General features: G+C 43.4%; 1 protein-coding gene across 1 annotated transcript in view; it reads left to right on the top strand.

Moving 5' to 3' along the window:
* The window catches only part of LOC139268050 (AP-1 complex subunit mu-1-like), a 60,324-nt gene extending 42,869 nt beyond the window's left edge, over nucleotides 1-17,455 (top strand). Inside the window, exons 6-11 of the mRNA XM_070886039.1 lie at nucleotides 2,481-2,623; nucleotides 4,450-4,521; nucleotides 6,117-6,275; nucleotides 7,233-7,358; nucleotides 15,765-15,840; nucleotides 17,247-17,455. Coding sequence (XP_070742140.1) covers nucleotides 2,481-2,623; nucleotides 4,450-4,521; nucleotides 6,117-6,275; nucleotides 7,233-7,358; nucleotides 15,765-15,840; nucleotides 17,247-17,272 — 602 coding nt within the window. The 3' untranslated portion in view covers nucleotides 17,273-17,455. The remainder of the gene's footprint in view (nucleotides 1-2,480; nucleotides 2,624-4,449; nucleotides 4,522-6,116; nucleotides 6,276-7,232; nucleotides 7,359-15,764; nucleotides 15,841-17,246) is intronic.
* Nucleotides 17,456-18,033: the final 578 nt, after the last annotated feature.

Below are 18,033 nucleotides of genomic sequence, written 5' to 3'. Positions count from 1 at the left end.
ACCATGGGCTGAGCGGGGCCTCCCTGGGGGCATTACCCAGCTGGGCATACGTCGTGCACCTGCGAACACAGTGTTCCAGGTCTGAATCAATTCCAGGCCACCAAACGTGTGACCGGGCAATGGCCTTCATCAGCACAATGCCTGGGTGCTCGCTGTGGAGTTCCATGATGAATGCCTCCCTGCCCTTCTGGGGCATAACTACACGGCTGCCCCATAGTAGGCAGTTGGCTTGGATGGAGAGCTCATCCATCCGTCTGTGGAACGGTCTGACCTCCTCAGGGCAAGCTCCGTGTGCGGGCACCCAATCCCCAGTCAGGACACATTTCTTAATCAGGATAGGAGGGGATCTCTGTTTGTCCAGATTTTGATCTGGCGGGCTGTGATGGGGGAGCCTGCGCTGTCAAAGGCATCGACAGCCATGACCATCTCAGCGCTATGCTCCGCTGTCCCCTCAGTGGTAGCCAGTGGAAGCTTACTGAGCGCGTCAGCGCAATTTTCAGTGCCGGGCCGATGCCGGATAGAGTAGTCATAAGCAGCCAGCGTGAGAGCCCATCACTGTTTGCGAGCTGATGCGTTGACATTGATAGCCTTGCTGTCTGACAACAGGGATGTTAATGTCTTGAGGTCCATCTCTAATTCAAACTTCCTATCAAAGAGGTACTGATGCATTTTTTTTACACCATAGACACATGCAAGTGCTTCCTTCTCGACCATCCCATATCCCCGTTCTGCTTGAGAGAGCGACCTGGAGGCATAAGCCACAGGTTGTAGTTGACCCTCAGCATTGCCCTGCTGCAACATGCACCCAACCCCATAGGACGATGCATCACATGTCAGAACCAATTTTTTACAGGGGTCGTACAGGATCAACAACTTGTTTGAACACCATAGGTTTCGTGCCCGATCAAAAGCCCGTTCCTGACGGTCCCCCCAAAACCAATCGCAACCCTTATGCAGGAGCATGTGTAGCAGCTCCGACAACGTGCTCAAGTTCGGCAGAAAGTTCCTGAAATAGTTCAACAGTCCCAGGAATGAACACAACTCCGATGTGTTGCAGGGCCTGGGTGCTCGTCAAATCGCCTCTGCTTTGGATTCGGTGGGCCGAATCCCATCTGCAGCAACCCTCCTGCCCAGAAACTCAACCTCAGGAGCTAAAAACACACATTTAGACTTCTTGAGTCGCAGGCCTACCCGGTCTAGTCGGCGTAGCACCTCCTCCGGGTTGTGGAGGTGTTCCTCGGTGTCTCGACCCGTGATGAGGATGTCATCCTGGAATACGATCGTTCCAGGAATGGATTTAAGCAGGCTTTCCATGTTTTGTTGAAAAATCGCGGCCGGTGATCGAATGCCAAATGGGAACCTGTTATAAACGAACAGTCCCTTGTGCGTGGTGATGGTGGTCAGTAGTTTAGATTCGTCGGCCAGTTCCTGGGTCATATAGGCTGAAGTGAGGTCCAACTTGGTAAACAGCTTGCCGCCTGCCAGCGTGGCGAAGAGGTCCTCCGCTCTCTGGAGCGGGTATTGGTCTTGTCGGGACACCCGATTGATGGTGGCCTTGTATTTGCCACAGATCCTGACAGAGCCATCTGCTTTTAAGACGGGAACGATGGGGCTCGCCCAGTCACTGAATTCAACAGGCGAGATGATGCCCTCTCTCAACAGCCGGTCCAATTCACTCTCGATCTTTTCCCGCATCACATACGGCACCACTCTGGCTTTGTGGTGCACTGGCCTGGCGTCCAGGGTGATGTGTATCGCTACTTTAGTGCCTTTGAAAGTCTCGACGCCAGGTTGGAATAGTGAATCGAATTGTTGTAGGACTTGTGAGCACGAACTTCGCTCCACAGATGACGTTGCGTGAACATCCCCCCATTTCCAGTTCATCTCGGCTAACCAGCTCCTCCCCAACAGTGTGGGACCATTACCCGGGACAATCCAGAGCGGCAGCCGACTCACTAACCCATTGTGTGTGACAGCCAACATTGCTCCAACCATTCTTTCATAACGAAGCTTTGCTGAAGCCTCTCGACAAAATCGTCCCAGTCTTCCCCAACACAGTACCGTTCCTCTGTGCTACCGGTGGCCATTCTCGTGGGTCATGAATTCCCGTTTCTTGTCGCCAATGTAAAGTCCTTACTCTACAGTATGAAACCACACGAGGCACATTCTGGGGACAAGGTCACTCTATGACCTTAACTCTTTATCCACAGGACTCCAAAGACGATGACCCTGCGTGGGACCTCCCTTTTTATACCTATGTGATCAGGTAAGGAGTGTCTCCCACAAGTTCACCCCTTGTGGTCAAGATGTGCATCTAGGTTGAGTGTATACAGTAATACAGTGGTGTTACATTGTGGTTACATACATGACATTAATGACCCGCCCCCGCTTTGGGAACCTTCATCCCCAAATAACTTCACCTTGCAAAGAATTCACCTCAGCTGCTCTTTTAACATCTTGTCTTTTGTTTTCAACATAAGGGGACAAGAGTAAAACTGTGGAACTAGAGGATGTAAAGTTTCATCAGTGTGTGCGCCTATCTCGCTTTGAAAACGATCGAACAATTTCCTTCATCCCCCCAGATGGAGAGTTTGAACTCATGTCTTACCGGCTGTACACTCAGGTATGTGACATGTTCTCAACTAGCGCTGGTAAATGTACACTCGGGTACACGACATGTTCACAACTAGTGCTGGTAAATGTACACTTGGGTATGTGACATGTTCACAACTCGTGCTGGTAAATGTGCACTCGGATATGTGACATGTTCGCAACTAGTGCTGGTAAATGTACACTTGGGTACATGACATGTTCACAACTAGTGCTGTAAATGTACACTTGGGTACATGTCATGTCCACAATTAACGCTGGTAATTGTACACTTGGACCGTGACATGTCCACAATTAACACAGGTAAATGTACACTCGGGGACATGACATGTTCACGACTAACACTGGTAAATGTGCACTCGGGTATGTGACATGTCCACAATTAACGCTGGTAAATGTACACTCGGGTACGTGACATGTTCACAACTAGTGCTGGTAAATGTACAATTGGGTACATGACATGTTCACAACTAGTGCTGGGAAATGTACACTTGGGTACATGACATGTTCACAACTAGTGCTGGTAAATGTACACTTGGGTACATGACATGTTCACAACTAGCGCTGGTAAATGTACACTCGGGTATATGACATGTTCGCAACTAGTGCTGGTAAATGTACACTTGGGTACATGACATGTTCACAACTAGTGCTGGTAAATGTACACTCGGGTACATGTCATGTCCACAATTAACGCTGGTAATTGTACACTCGGACCGTGACATGTCCACAATTAACACAGGTAAATGTACACTCGGGGACATGACATGTTCACAACTAACACTGGTAAATGTGCACTTGGGTATGTGACATGTCCACAATTAACGCTGGGTAAATGTACACTCGGGTACGTGACATGTTCACAACTAGCGCTGGTAAATGTACACTCGGGTACGTGACAAGTTCACAAGTACCGCTGGTAAATGTACACTTGGGTACGTGACATGTTCACAACTAGCGCTGGTAAATGTACAAATGTGAAGTGTTCACAAGAAGTACTGAAAAGAAAGAAAGACTTGCATTTATATAGTGCTTTTCATGACCACCAGACATCCCAAATTGCTTTACAGCTAATGAAGTACAGGAAACGCACATGAGAGAGAAGAGGGGGCCTCAGTTTAACATCTCATTTGAAAAACATCAGCACTGCACTTTTGTGCACGTCAGCCTAGATTTTTGTGCTCAAGTTTCAGGTGGGGGACTTGAGCCCACAACCTTCTGACTCAGAGGCAAGAGTGCTATCCACTGAGCCACGGCTAACACAACAATAAATAGACACAATTGGTAAATGTGTTCACAACTAGTACTGGTAAATGGGCACTCAGTCACGTGGCACACTGGTATATCTGCGCAGGGAGATTCATTTAAGTACTTTTCAAAAGCTAAAGAACGTTCTGGATATAATGTTTTAACTCAAGCTTGCTGTGGCAATTTGAAACAAAATAGCACGTAAAGTGTTTTGTTGCATAGTACAGGTGTATTGTGGAAATTGCGACTTTGCATTGTCATTTACAGAAGTTACAAATTCTCCTCCTCTCTTGCCCTTCTGAGAAGGTGCAGACTCCACTTACCTGTCGGCCTATGTCATACTCAGCATTAAATAACAGGCTTTTGTCTAATATACATATAGTAAGATAATATGCACATAGAACCACACACTGGTCTGGAGGTCGTAATGATCATCGGTTGGATTTGAAGCTCTACTGAAGATAGTCAAAATGTGCCTATGTTCACTCCATTTTATTATTGAATGGTGTTGTTAAATATGTGGCCTACTATCTCACGTTTACCGTTGTAAAATATCATATGCTCAGATTGTTATAATACCTTATTTTGCAGGTAAAGCCCTTGATCTGGATTGAGTCGGCGATTGAGAAATACTCACACAGCCGAGTAGAAATTATGGTGAAGGTAAGCATGGAACTGCGACTGAGATTGAAGCATTTTAATCAAGATTGTCTAAATTTCCCCGTGAAAGTTACCTTACAGGACCTCATGAGTAATGCTGCCTTCCACCTCACAGTGTCCTGCTGCCTCATGCGGGCGTGGGCCCATCTATCTTGATCTGGTTTGGAGTTTGTGCCTTCTTTTATTTTCCTAGTTTCATCCTTTTCCACCTCCACTCCCAGGGGACAGTCCAATAGTCACCAGCAGTCTTGCAGTATCTGATCCAAATAGCCACTCTTCGTGTGTCAGCCTAGACTCTGAGGGCTGGTAGATTTTATATGTTTCTTCCTTTCCTGGTGATAGGTAGCCTTGAAGCTAAGCCCAATCCTGCCCACATCCGATGGCCAGACATGCACTTCCCAGCCGTGATCAGCAATGGAAACCCAGGATGATTCTCCCCCCTTTCACACTGTTCCCAGACATGGGATGCTCAGGCCAATTGTAAGGTGTCATTTTCCTGGGTTTGGTGCCCAAAAACACCTAAGAAATGGAAAACTAATGCTGATCAGTTCCCCCTCTCCCCTTCCAAAATCTACCACTTAGTCTATCAAGTCGCCATCCATGTTTTCTCTCACAATGGCCATCTAATCTAATCCTGGTCACTCCCCATGCCCTTTAGTATTATTTTTTTCATGCAGCTATCTAATTCCCTTTTTTGAAGCAAAGTAACACCATTGGAAAATAGTCAAGATGCCACCCCTCGGAAAACTTGAGGCAAAATAGTTAATTTATTAGCATGTTTTTTAATGTAAAACACCAGGCAGTTCAATAGCATTTCTAAAAATTATCAATGCCGCAGATTGTATTGCAGTTGACGAATAGGTTCAGTACAGGAGGCAGACTGGAAATGATAAGTTTGACCAAAGGTCAACGTAATCGAGCTTAGTAATACGTTAGTAATACATTAAAGGCAGCTTATCTAACAGGCAAAGTATTCCTGCTCATCTACTGTAATTCAGTTCAGCACGGCTTTGACTTTAAATACATATATTTATCTTGGTGCTTGCTGCCTTTTGTGGGGGTGGAGGTAGAGGAAGCAGCCAATGGGAAACAAGATAAAATAGTGCACTGTAATATAACGCGTAGTATCTTGGCAGGAAGGCGTGTTCCTTGAGTTGTGAGTGTTCCTTAACAGAAAATTGGGAACACCCAACTAACCAGTCAGGTTTTGGGGAACGCACTGAGTAAAGTGAATCTTAGTTTAGAATGGAGGGTGTTTTCTCACATCTACAGTACTATGGTTTATCTTCCTTTATTACTTCAATTTGTCACAGTGATTTTATTGGGTTCACCATCAAAGATGGATCAATTATAGCTCAGGATTCTCAAATAAAACATGGCTAGTGCAAGACTGTGTTTATCTTTGTAAGCATGGATCATTTTATTCAAATAATTGTTAATTGTGTTCTAGTATGTGTGTGTGCGAATGCCTTGTGCATGTATATGTGTGGTTGTTAATCCCTTTTATTGCTTATGTTCACATATCATATCTGTCTCTCTGCCTGTTTACTTGTTACCTTAATTTCCTAACTCAGATTTTTGTACCTACTCAAATTCAGGCTAAGAGTCAATTTAAACACCGTTCTACAGCAAACAACGTTGAGATTTTTGTGCCAGTTCCCAGTGACGCTGATTCACCGAAATTCAAGACCAGTACTGGCAGTGCAAAATGGCTGCCAGAAAAGAATGTTGTCGTCTGGTCGATCAAGTCTTTCCCTGTGAGTAATGTGGAAAATTCAAAATATTAATAATACAGCGGTGCAGCATTTCAGAGCTCAAACTCGTGGCAACATGAATTAGTGGGGTGCACTTCCCTTGTCCACTGCTATTGTAAGATTGGGAAAACAGGAAAACAGGGAACGGTAGCATAGTGGTTATGTTACTGGACTAGTAATTCAGAGGCCTGGATTAATGATCTAGAAATGCGAATTCAACTACCACCTTGGCAGCTGGAAAATTTAACTTGTTAATTAAATAAATCTGGAATAAAAAACTAGTATCAGTAATATATGACCATGAAACGATCAAATTGTCGGAATAACCCCTCTGGTTCACTAATGTCCTTTAGGGATGGAAATCTGCTGTCCTTACCCCATCTGGCCTATATGTGACTCCAGACCCACATCAATGTGGTTGACTCTTAACAGCCCAAGCAAATCACTCAGTTGTACCAAACCACTACAAAGAACAGTGATTCAAAAAGATGGCTCACCATCACCTTCTCAAAGGCAGTTAGGGATTGGCAATAAATGCTGGCCTTGCCGGTGATGACCACATCCCATGAACGAATAAATTATAAAAAATATTGGGAAAAGTGGGACAGCTAGAGCCTCTCACAGAGAGATCTGTACATTAGATTGTATCAAAGTCTCTGAATAGTTTGCTGGGACTATGAGATGACTGTTCAAAATCCTTTTCAGTCCAGATAAAGTTAAATAGAGAAAGTAGTAAAGTTAACATAATTTGAATAACCTGGTTTATCTATTCTGTGCATGGGGCAACATATGGATTAAACCTGTTTAAGTTAAGAGGAATATGAAACTTACTCCAAATTTGTACTACATCCGCTGTAATTTTAATGTTCTGTTTTTTAACCCTTGCACCTAATCCTGCAATTTACCGTTAGGCTCTCTTGTTTCTTGCTTGTGGCCATCTCCTGTTTTTGTTATTTTCAGGGTGGCAAGGAGTACTTGATGCGGGCCCACTTTGGCCTCCCAAGTGTTGAGAGTGAGGAGCAGGAGGGGAAGCCGCCCATCACTGTCAAGTTTGAAATTCCATATTTCACTGTCTCTGGAATTCAGGTCAGCATTTTAATAAAGGAGGAAGTCTGAAAATTTTACTCTTCCACTTAATCTTTTGTTTCCTGGTACTTTTCAAATTGGGATTGTCGAACAGATTTGGAATGGGAGCATTTCACCCAGCCTAGTGGATGATCAGATTTAGAGCAGGACAGTCTAGTCAACTCCAATGTAGACTACATATGTGCCCTGCCATGTAAAACACACACACATACTCGTATATTACTTAGTCAGTCCAAGCCAAGTGCAATTAGACAACAAACTATCTATTTAACATCAATGTTATTAACATCTTTAGACCAGCAGTATTTGCTCAAAATGCATAGCCCTCCTTTATAAAGCCCATATGATTTCCTATTCCCAAGAGGCTATCCTTCACTCTCTGCAAATTGCAAGACCAGATCCAGTGGCTCATTATAAGGCCATGCAGCCACAGACACTCTAGGTATATCTTGACTTTGTGTGATAGCTATTTGTCAATAGAAATAAAAATCAGGAGAGATGTAAAGCAGGCTGCCAATTCGCCATCGCCCGTTTTACACTATCGCTCAACATCATAATCTACCCCACCACCTTAATCCAGTCCAGTACATGCACATACACGGACATTTAGTCCAATCCAATTGAACTTAATTTATTCCATTGAATCCAGTCTAGTCTACATACATTGTTATCTGTTTCAAAACAATCTGTTGTACCCCAGCCCAGAACAAACTATTCTAACCCTGAGGAGGTTACACTTCCCTTTTATGATGTCATGTCTGGCTCCACCTGATATTTGATACCCAGGGCAGCAGTGAAATTCCTCATCGCATTAGCTTCAGCAAAACACACGAAGGGAGAGAGGAATAAAAGGTTATGTTGATAGGGTGAGATAAGGAGAGGTTTGAGGAGGCTCGTGTGGAGCATAAACACCAGCACAGACCAGGTGGGCCAAATGGTTCCTTTCTATACTGTACATCCTATGTAAAAGTCTCAACGATTACAAAACAGGATTTTCCATATTCTATGCACATTGACCATTTTTGACAAAGTTGTCAACAGAGGTAATTTCAAACCCCACATTCATAGGGGTCGATATTAACCCCCGCACGATGGGCAGCAGAGGGTCGGGGTAATCAAAAAAGTAAAATCGTGAGATGGGACCCCAAGCCTCCGCAAATGCGTCTGCCACCAGTTTTATGACATCAGATTGCGTGCTGTGTAAGTGTCCCGCTCTCAAGAGGCACACACATCATTCTAATATTTAAATCAGATTCCCACAGTGCCGGGCAAACCGACAGCAAAATGGAGACGGGGGCTGCCGGATCAAGCAGGTAAGTATTGTATATACAAAAGCAAAATACTGCAGAAATAAAAACAGAAAATGCTGGAAATACTCAGCAGGTCAGGCAGCATCTGTGGAGAGAGAGAAACTGAGTTAACGTTTCAAGTCGATGACCCTTTGGCATGTCTCTCCACAGGTGCTGCCTGACCTGCTGAATATTATTGTTTAAATGGAGAAAGACTGCAAAGTGCTGCAGTACAACGGGACTTGGGGGTAATTGTGCATGAAACAAAAGGATAGTATGCAGGTACAGCAAGTGATCAGGAAGGCCAATGGAATCTTGGCCTTTATTGCAGAGGGGATGGAGTATAAAAGGAGGGAAGTCTTGCTACAGTTATACAGGGTATTGGTGAGGCCACACCTGGAATACTGTGTGCAGTTTTGGTTTCCATATTTCCGAAAGGATATACTTGCTTTGGAGGCAGTTCAGAGAAGGTTCACTAGGCTGATTCCGGAGATGAAGGGGTTGACTTATGAGGGAAGGTTGAGTAGGTTGGGCCTCTACTCACTGGAATTCAGAAGAATGAGAGGTGATCTTATCGAAACGTATAAGATTATGAGGGGGCTTGACAAGGTGGATGCAGAGAGGATGTTTCCACTGATGGGGGAGACTAGAACTAGAGGGCATAGTCTTAGAATAAGGGCCCGCCCATTTAAAATTGAGATGAGGAGAAATTTCTTCTCAGAGGGTTGTAAATCTGTGGAATTCACTGCCTCAGAGAGCTGTGGAAGCTGGGACATTGAATAAATTTAAGACAGAAATAGACAGTTTCTTAAATGATAAGGGAATAAGGGGTTATGGAGAGCGGGCAGGGAAGTGGACCTGAGTCCATGATTGGATCAGCCATGATCGTATTTCATGGTGGAGCAGGCTCGAGGGGCCGTATGGCCTACTCCTACTCGTATTTCTTCTGTTCTTATTTCCAGCATTTTCTGTCGAAGTATTTTTTATAGCACTGCTTGTGAGCCAGGAGGAGCAAGTGTGCTTCCCGTCTCCCCCTCTGGCCTCTCAAGCAAACCTTCTGCCGATCTTGGCCTCTCCTGGCTACGACAATTGCAACCCCACCCCCCCTCCCCACCAAAGCCCGATCTTTGGCCACCTCCCGATTACCTTGCTCTGACTCCACCACGCCCCTCCCGGCACTGCTGATCTTTGCCTCCCTCTCAATTTCCGTGCTCCGACCTCTCCCCTGCCCTCTCCCCATAGCAAGCCCCGATCTTTCCCGACTGTTGGCCAACGGTCCCGTGGTTGCGTTCTTCTGCCATTGGCTTTACCACCCAACAACTGGCCAGCCTGTCAATCTGTCCGTCTTCCGGGCGAGAAACAGAATTAAAAATGCGATAACGAGGTCCTGCCGTTAAATTCGGCAGGAACTCCACATTTCCGGGTTTCCTACCTCACTCCCCCACGCCCTCTCCGCCTCCCCGTAAATACTCAGCAGGTCAGGCAGCACCTGTGGAGAGAGAGAGAAAAACAGAGTTAACGTTTCAGGTCGATGACCCTTCGGCATTTTTCTGTCTTAGCTATTTTTTATAGCACTGCTTGTGAGCCAGTAGGAGCAAGTGTGCTTCCCGCCTCCCCCTCCAGCCTCTCAAACAAACCTTCTGCCGATCGCAGCCTCTCCTCGCTACCGCAACCGCCTCCCCTCCACTCCCCCCCCGCCCCTCTCACTAAGGCCTGATCTTTGTCTCCCTCCCGATTACCATGCTCTGACATCCCCCCCCCCCAATGCCTCCCGTATCCCACGAACCACTGATCATTGTCTCCCCCTCAATTGTCGTGCTCCGACCTCTTCCCTCCCCACTCCCTAATAGAGGTCTATTAGTCAGGTGAGCAGATTTCTGTGAGTTCTCCTCTCTAACCTAATAGACACCAGAGGACTGTCTTGGGAGGCACTCAGGGCTGATATCATCAATGATATTAAGAGAAAGCTGGATAGGCATTGTTGAAAAAAAATCAATTGAGGGATATAGATCTTGAGCTGCGCATTCTGTATTTGAACTTTGGGGCTGGTAAGATGGACCAAACTGTTTTTTTTCTGGTCCTGTACACTCCTATGACAAGAACCTATAATCCCAATCTCAATTTGTAATTGCATTCTTGCCGCCCAATTCTTCAGTGAAAGGTCACAATCCACCCCAAGAATACATTTTGGAGCTTATGACTGCGGTGTGGTATCCATGAGCAATCAGCGCTGGTACAGGTATATGCTTGCCACAGCTGGGATTCTACTTTCCTACTACAATCCAGACACATTTGGTTAAAATAATGTCTGTAAGCTTGTAACGTTTGTAGCTCCACACTGTGAATGTGGACGTATTGTGCACTGCAACTGCATAGTTAATAATAAACAGAACCAGGCAGATTCCGGAGGCTTCCGAGAGAGCTGCCTGCCATGTTGGGAGCTGTGTGTGCTGTGCTCTGTGAAGATATCACATTTGGCGGCGAGATGGGATTTTTCGGATGATTTAAAGCGTAAATTTTGTTGGTGAAGGATTCAGCCAGCCGACAGAGAGACTCTGGAAGTTTCTGTCTTTGGAAAAAAGCTACAAAATCCGAGGTAAAATACAGCACATGGTGTGAATGGCTAGAGATTAAAATGCCAGGTGTAATTGGACATTTTGGGGAATATAAACACGACCGGGAACGTTTTAAAGCGTATGTGGATCGGCTAGAAATGTATTTCACTGCAAATAACATAATCGAAGTTCCAGACAATGCAGTCCAGAACTGGGCTGTGTTGGGATGTAAGAAAGCGATCTTCTTATCGGAGGCGGGTCCGACATTGTACGAAACCCTTGTAAATCTGCTTGTGCCTGACGAGTCAAAGGACACAACGCTTAGAGATTTTAACGAAGCTGGAGCAGCACTATAACCCCAAATCATTAGAAATTGCTGAAAGCTATCGTTTTGGTATTCAGAATCAAAAGACTGATGAACTTATCAGTGATTACATCGTAGCATTAAAAAAGCTATCGATGCATTGTCATTTTGGAAACTGTGGGGTGAAAAATGATGCGATCAGAAGGAAGTTATTGCCGACGGATGACTTGACTTTTGAGATTGCTTGTCAGACAGCGAGGTCGATGGGCATGGCCGAACAATATTCCTGAGAATTAAATAATAATTACGGTCGTCAGTCAACCGAGGTAAATCACCTACTGGTTCAAAGTAAAAGATGGTGGGGGCCCAAAGTCTCAGAAACTGGAAATTCTAACAGAGCGTCGAAATCGTGCTATAGGTGCCTGGGACAACACATTGCTCAAAGTTGTCCATACGTGAAGGCAGAGTGTTTCTTCTGCAGAAAGACTGGGCATCTTGCAAAGGCATGCCGACTGAAGGGTAAACCAGCTTTCAAAGCTATGAGTAGAAATCCCAAGAAACTACATAGAATGGAAGAACAACAACAGGACGAGGAGACGTAGAGTTACACGTCATCAGGAGCACGAGGTTAACAGACAGCGATTCGGAAAGCATCAAAATCCAAATAGATGTTGCGGGATTCAAGATACCAATGGAAATCGACACGGGTGCATCCGTGAGTGTAGTACCGGAGTCACTGTACCTCGACAAATTGCGTGATTTCCAACTGGAGAAATTCAAGATAGAGCTGCGAGGCTACTCAGGAGAGAAAATTCCTGTGGTAGGTCGTATCACCGTACCGGTGAAATATAAAGATCAATTTCAGAACTTGCCTCTAATTGTAGTGAAAGGAAACAAGTCTGCCTTACTAGGAAGAAATTGGTTTAGCTCACTGAAGCTGGATTGGAGTGAGATTTTCTGTGTGGAAGCGAGAATTTCATCAACGGATGAGGTTATCAAGAAGTATCCGAAGGTGTTCTGCGAAAGGGGCAGTACAATCCAAGGCTTCAAGGCGAGTGTCAGGGTACAGAAGGACGCTAGATCGGTTTACTACAAGCCACGTTCCGTACCATATGCACTCAAGGAGAAAGTTGAGCAAGAACGCAAAAGACTAGAGACCGAGAACATTATCTGTAAGATAAATCGATGTAATTGGGCTACACCCATTGTTGTTGTACCTAAGTCCGATGGTATGGTAAGATTGTGTGGTGATTATAAAGTAACCATAAACCAGGTTCAAGAGGGTAATGTCCCCAATACATTGCCGAAAATAGAAGATTTGTTCACAACACTGACAGGTGGCCAAATCTTCTCAACTGGATCTTACGAATGCCTACTTACAGCTTGAACTAGATGAGGAGTCCAAGTCATGTTTGACTATAAATACTCATCGAGGCCTATATCAATTTAATAGGCTACTGTTTGGAGTGTCTTCCGCCCCTGCCATATTCCAAGAGGTGATGAACCAGATTTTGCAAGGTATTGAAGGGGTGGTATGTTATTTGGATGACATACTAATTTCAGCACCAAATAGGCAAATTCAGTATAACATATTGAATGAAGTCCTCAAAGGGCTAGAGAAGCACAGAGTATGAGTGTCTGCTCGTAAGTGTGAGTTATTTAAAAACTCAGTGGAGTACTTAGGGTACAGAGTAGTCAAAGATCCAACCATGGAAAAATTGGATGCAATTAGAAATGCACCCACTCCCAGGAATGTCACTGAACTTTGTTCATTCTTGGGTCTTTTGATCTATTATGGGAAGTTCCTACCAAATTTAGCTACAGTATTACATCCACTGAATGAACTTTTGAAAAAACAGGTCAATTGGAAGTGGTCAAAAGAATGCGATACAGCATTCAAGGAGTGTAAAAGCAAATTGGTAGAGAGCAGCATGTTAGTTCACTATGACATATCTAAGGAGATTAAGCTAGCATGTGTTGCCTCTCCGTATGGAGTTGGGGCAGTAATCTCTCATATATCAAGTAGTGGGGAGGAGAGACTAATTGCTTTTACTTCACGCACTCTCAGTGCCAGTGAGAGTAATTATGCGCAAATTGAATGGGAAGCTTTGGCTTTAATTTTTGGGGTCAAGAAGTTTCATAAATACTTGTATGGTCGTAAGTTTACCATCGTTACGGACCATAAGCCCCTAACAGCAATCCTCCATCCAAGGTCCCCAGTTCCAATATTAGCTGCAGCCCAAATGCAGAGATGGGCTTTGATTTTGTCAGCATATACGTATGATATTGAATCAGACGATCAGCTGATCACAGTAATGCTGATGCAATGTCTAGATTGCCTTCCCCATCACAAGTTACACCCGATAGGGAAGAAGTGTTTTATTTTTCATACATTGAAAAATAGTCACAGCTGAAGAGATTGGTAGAGCAACCAAACGTGACCCAGTGATGTCAAAGGTGTATAAGTATATTGCAAATGGATGGCCAAACCAGGTAACAGATGAAGATATTCATCCATTCTTCATTCGTAGGAATGAATTATCAGTCGATAAAGATTGTATCATGTGGGGTGCAAGAGTGGTTATACCAAATAAATTCAGGTCCAACTTATTAGGAGACCTCCATGACCAGCATCTGGGAATGTGCTTGACCAAGAGTTTTGCACGCAGCTATTTATGGTGGCCAGGTCTTGATAAAGATATAGAGTATATCGTGAGTCAGTGTACGACATGTCAATCGGTAAGCAAGAAACCACCACCAGTACCATTACAGCCATGGAAATGGCCTCCCAGGGTGTGGCAAAGGCTACATATTGATTTCGCTGAGTTAGAAGGACAACAATTGTTCATGGTGATTGATAGCCATTCGAAGTGGGTTGAGGTGTTTCCAATGTAACAACATTGTAATAACAACAAGTAAAATATTGGACATTTTGCGAAAATTATTTTCTTCATTTGGCCTCCCTGAAGAAATTGTTTCGGATAATGGACCACAATTTCGTTCAGAAGAATTTGCACAATTCACGAGCAAAAATGGTGTGAAACATACCAAGGTTCCACCATACCATCCTGCTTCGAATGGTGCAGCAGAGTACACTGTACAAATTGTAAAACGTGTCCTCATAAAACAAATGTTAGATCCAAATCCAAGGAAACGACAGTTGTCATTGGATCACAAATTGGCTAATTTTTTGATTACATATCGAAATACTCCTCATACAACTACTGGTAGAACACCAGCAGAGTTGTTTATCAAACGACAGCCACGAACCAGATTCTTGTTGTTAAAGCCAAATTTGGCACAGTCCGTAGAAGAGACACAATTAAGACAGAAAGAGAATCAGGATAGAGGTAGAGTAAAAGAGAGAAGTGTGAAATTAAACCAGAAGGTGACAGTGAAGAACCATCACCATAAATGGTTAAAGTGGTTACCAGGAAGAGTGTTGAAGATATGAGGCCCTCGCACATATTTGATAAAGATGTTTGATAATGGACAGGTTAGATTTGTTCATATTGATCATATTTTACCTACAGACATGGAAGGAGTTGAAGGTGGGAATGATTCAATTATTTTTGACTCATCAGATAGTTTTGATATACCAGCAGCAAATCCTAAATCCAATGTACTGGAAACAAATCCAGGAGAGAATCAGAATGAAAGTCTGAGTCCGAGTCAGGAAAACAAAGAGCCTGAAGTTAGAGTGAGTTCAAATGAAAATCAAGGAAATTCCATGGAGGAAAACATTCCTCAGGATGAGCCTCGAATGAGTTTAGATTTGACACCATGTTTGGAAGGTTCTGTTCGAGAGTGAAGGTATCCTCTTCGAAACAGAAAACAAGTGGTAAAGTTAAATTTGTAAATATGGAAAAAAAAAGTTATATCCTGTGTTATGTATAAACATGAAAGTTATGTATGATTTTTGTTTTAACTTTTTCATTAAGGAGGGAGAAGTGTAATGTCTGTAAGCTTGCAATATTTGTATCTCCACACTGTGGATGTGAACGCATTGTGTACTGCAACTGCATAGTTAATAATAAACAGAACCAGGCAGATTCCGAAGGCTTCCGAAAGAGCTAGCTGCCATGTTAGGAGCTGTATGTGCTGTGCTCTGTGAATATATTACAGTTAAGTTTCATCCGCAGTGGTCCAACTGAGAAATGCATTGAAAATAAAATCACAATAAGCAAGACCAGGTCCAAAGGTGTTTTGTACAATTCATTTTAAAGACCATGTAATACTCTCATTTATTTTTAACTAGGTGCGCTACCTGAAAATCATTGAAAAGAGTGGCTATCAGGCTCTCCCCTGGGTACGTTACATCACTCAGAGCGGAGGTAAGCAATCGTGTATGAAAATTAATCAACAGCATTACTATTTCCCAGCTCTCAGTTTTAGCTCCAATCTCCATCTTCATTGGCAATATTTTCATAAAAATAAACAAAAATATTAAGAGAAAATAGGAAAAAAGCACAATTGTTTTAATGCCCTAATATTTCTCTTGGGTTAGGAACAACAACAACAACTTTTATTTATATAGCGCCTTTAACATAGTAAAACTTAAAACACTTCACAGCAGTGCTATAAGACAAAACAGATAAATGTGAACATAGGAACAGGAGTAGGCCACTCAGCCCCTCAAGCCTATTCTGCCATTCAACGAGATCATGGCTGATATGTGCCCTAACTCCATATACCCACCTTTGGCCCATATTCCTTAATACCTTTGGTTAACAGAAAGCGATCAATCTCCGATTTAAAATTAATAATTGATCTTGCATCAATTGCCATTTACAGAAGAGAGTTCCAGACTTCGACCACCCTGTGTGTGTACAAGTGTTTCCTAATTTCACTCTTGAAAGGTCTGGCTCTAATTTTTAGAATATGCCCCCTAGTCCTAAACTCCCCAACCAGCAGAAATAGTTTCTCTCTCACTACCCTATCTATTCCCCTTAATATCTTGAAAACTTCAATCAGATCACCCCTTAACCTTCTAAATTTTAGGGAATACAATCGTAATTTGTGTAATCTCGCCTCATAATCTAACTCTCGCAGTAGCGTCCAACAGATCAATCTGACATTCTCCTGGAGGATTAGTAACCCTGGTTTAGACCCCTGTGTCATTACCTCCATCCCTAAAACACAACAAGTCCATACTTTAACATTTTTATAAACCCAGCTATATGGGAGAGGTTTGATAGAGGAGTGCATTATCCCATTCTGACCATTTTAGGAAACTGTCACTTTTTTACACCACTCTGGAGACTATCCTTGTACAAATGTAGGGTGTAACCACTCTCAAACTAGTTAAATAGCCCGGTGATAGCGTGCACCTGAAATGTCGATCTTGTACCGTGACCTCCCTGTTGAAAACAATACCGCAGTGACCTTACAGCATTGGTATCCTAGCAACCTCTTAAGTAAACAAAGGTCCTCAAATGACAAAGAGAGATTTTATTTGCTCAATCCTGAAACAAATGTCATTTTCTGCAGTCACCCATAGTGTAAACTAAAAAGTCAGCTGCTGAAAGGGCAGAGTGAATGGGGAAGCTGGAATAGCACTGGACCAGCATGAAATCTGAGATGAAGATGGTGATGCAAATTCAGGTCTCTAAGTAAGAGTCGGTATTTGGGGGAGGAGAGGTTTAAATATGGGAGAGTTAGTGTTTGCTATTGAATGATATACTTGTGGCCTGCAGTTTCCCTTTCTCTGATTGTTTTGTGTCTCTGTGTTGTATTCCAGATTATCAGCTGCGCACCAATCAGTAGGAACACTGTTATCCAATGGAATTCCTAAGTTTGAAGGACACAATTTGTAAAGAAAGTAAAAAATTGAGAAAAAATCTTGACTCCGATGCCACAAGGCTTCAAGCTCACTGATTGTGGATGCTACAGAGCAAAACGTCGAAACACAGCTCCTACCAAGCAGATAGGAAAATGTGACTGTTACTAATGTACCATTTCTTTGTTGCTTCTGGATGTGTGTTAGGTTATTATTACATTATTTCTCCTTCCTGGTTTTGCTGTTAACTGGAAACAGTCAGGTGAATGGTGCTGGGCAGGTTAATTGCTGCTTCCTGCTGGATATTCTGTCATACAGTTTAATTTCCGACGGTGATAATGCAGGAGACCTTAACTAAAGCTACATTGTTTAAACATTTTCACTAGGCCAATACAGAGGGAAGCCTGATGTTTTTGAGCATAACCATTGGAGGCAATGAAGGGAATATGCATTATGCTTACTTTTCCTGCATCCAACCATTGCCTCTCTCACCTCCCTCTCAAACCCCCAACAATCACGGATTATCCCTGCAATTCCTTGTCCTAAACTCTTTACGTTGGGAAGCAAAAGTGTAACATCTCCACGTCCATGAATTGTCTCCATGTCCTCATGTTGATTAGCTATTTGTGAAAAAATAATTTGAAGAAAACTATAAACAACAATATGAAAAACAAGGGTAAAGAAATGGAAGGGTAGATCTTCTAATCACCTGACTGGAGAGCCGTTATATTGAAGCTCCACCCACATT

The sequence above is a fragment of the Pristiophorus japonicus genome, chromosome 8, assembly GCF_044704955.1.
Source record: "Pristiophorus japonicus isolate sPriJap1 chromosome 8, sPriJap1.hap1, whole genome shotgun sequence".
NCBI lineage: Eukaryota > Metazoa > Chordata > Chondrichthyes > Pristiophoridae > Pristiophorus > Pristiophorus japonicus.
The sequence above is the reverse complement of the archived record's forward strand: the minus strand, read 5'-3'. Positions and strand labels throughout refer to the sequence as shown.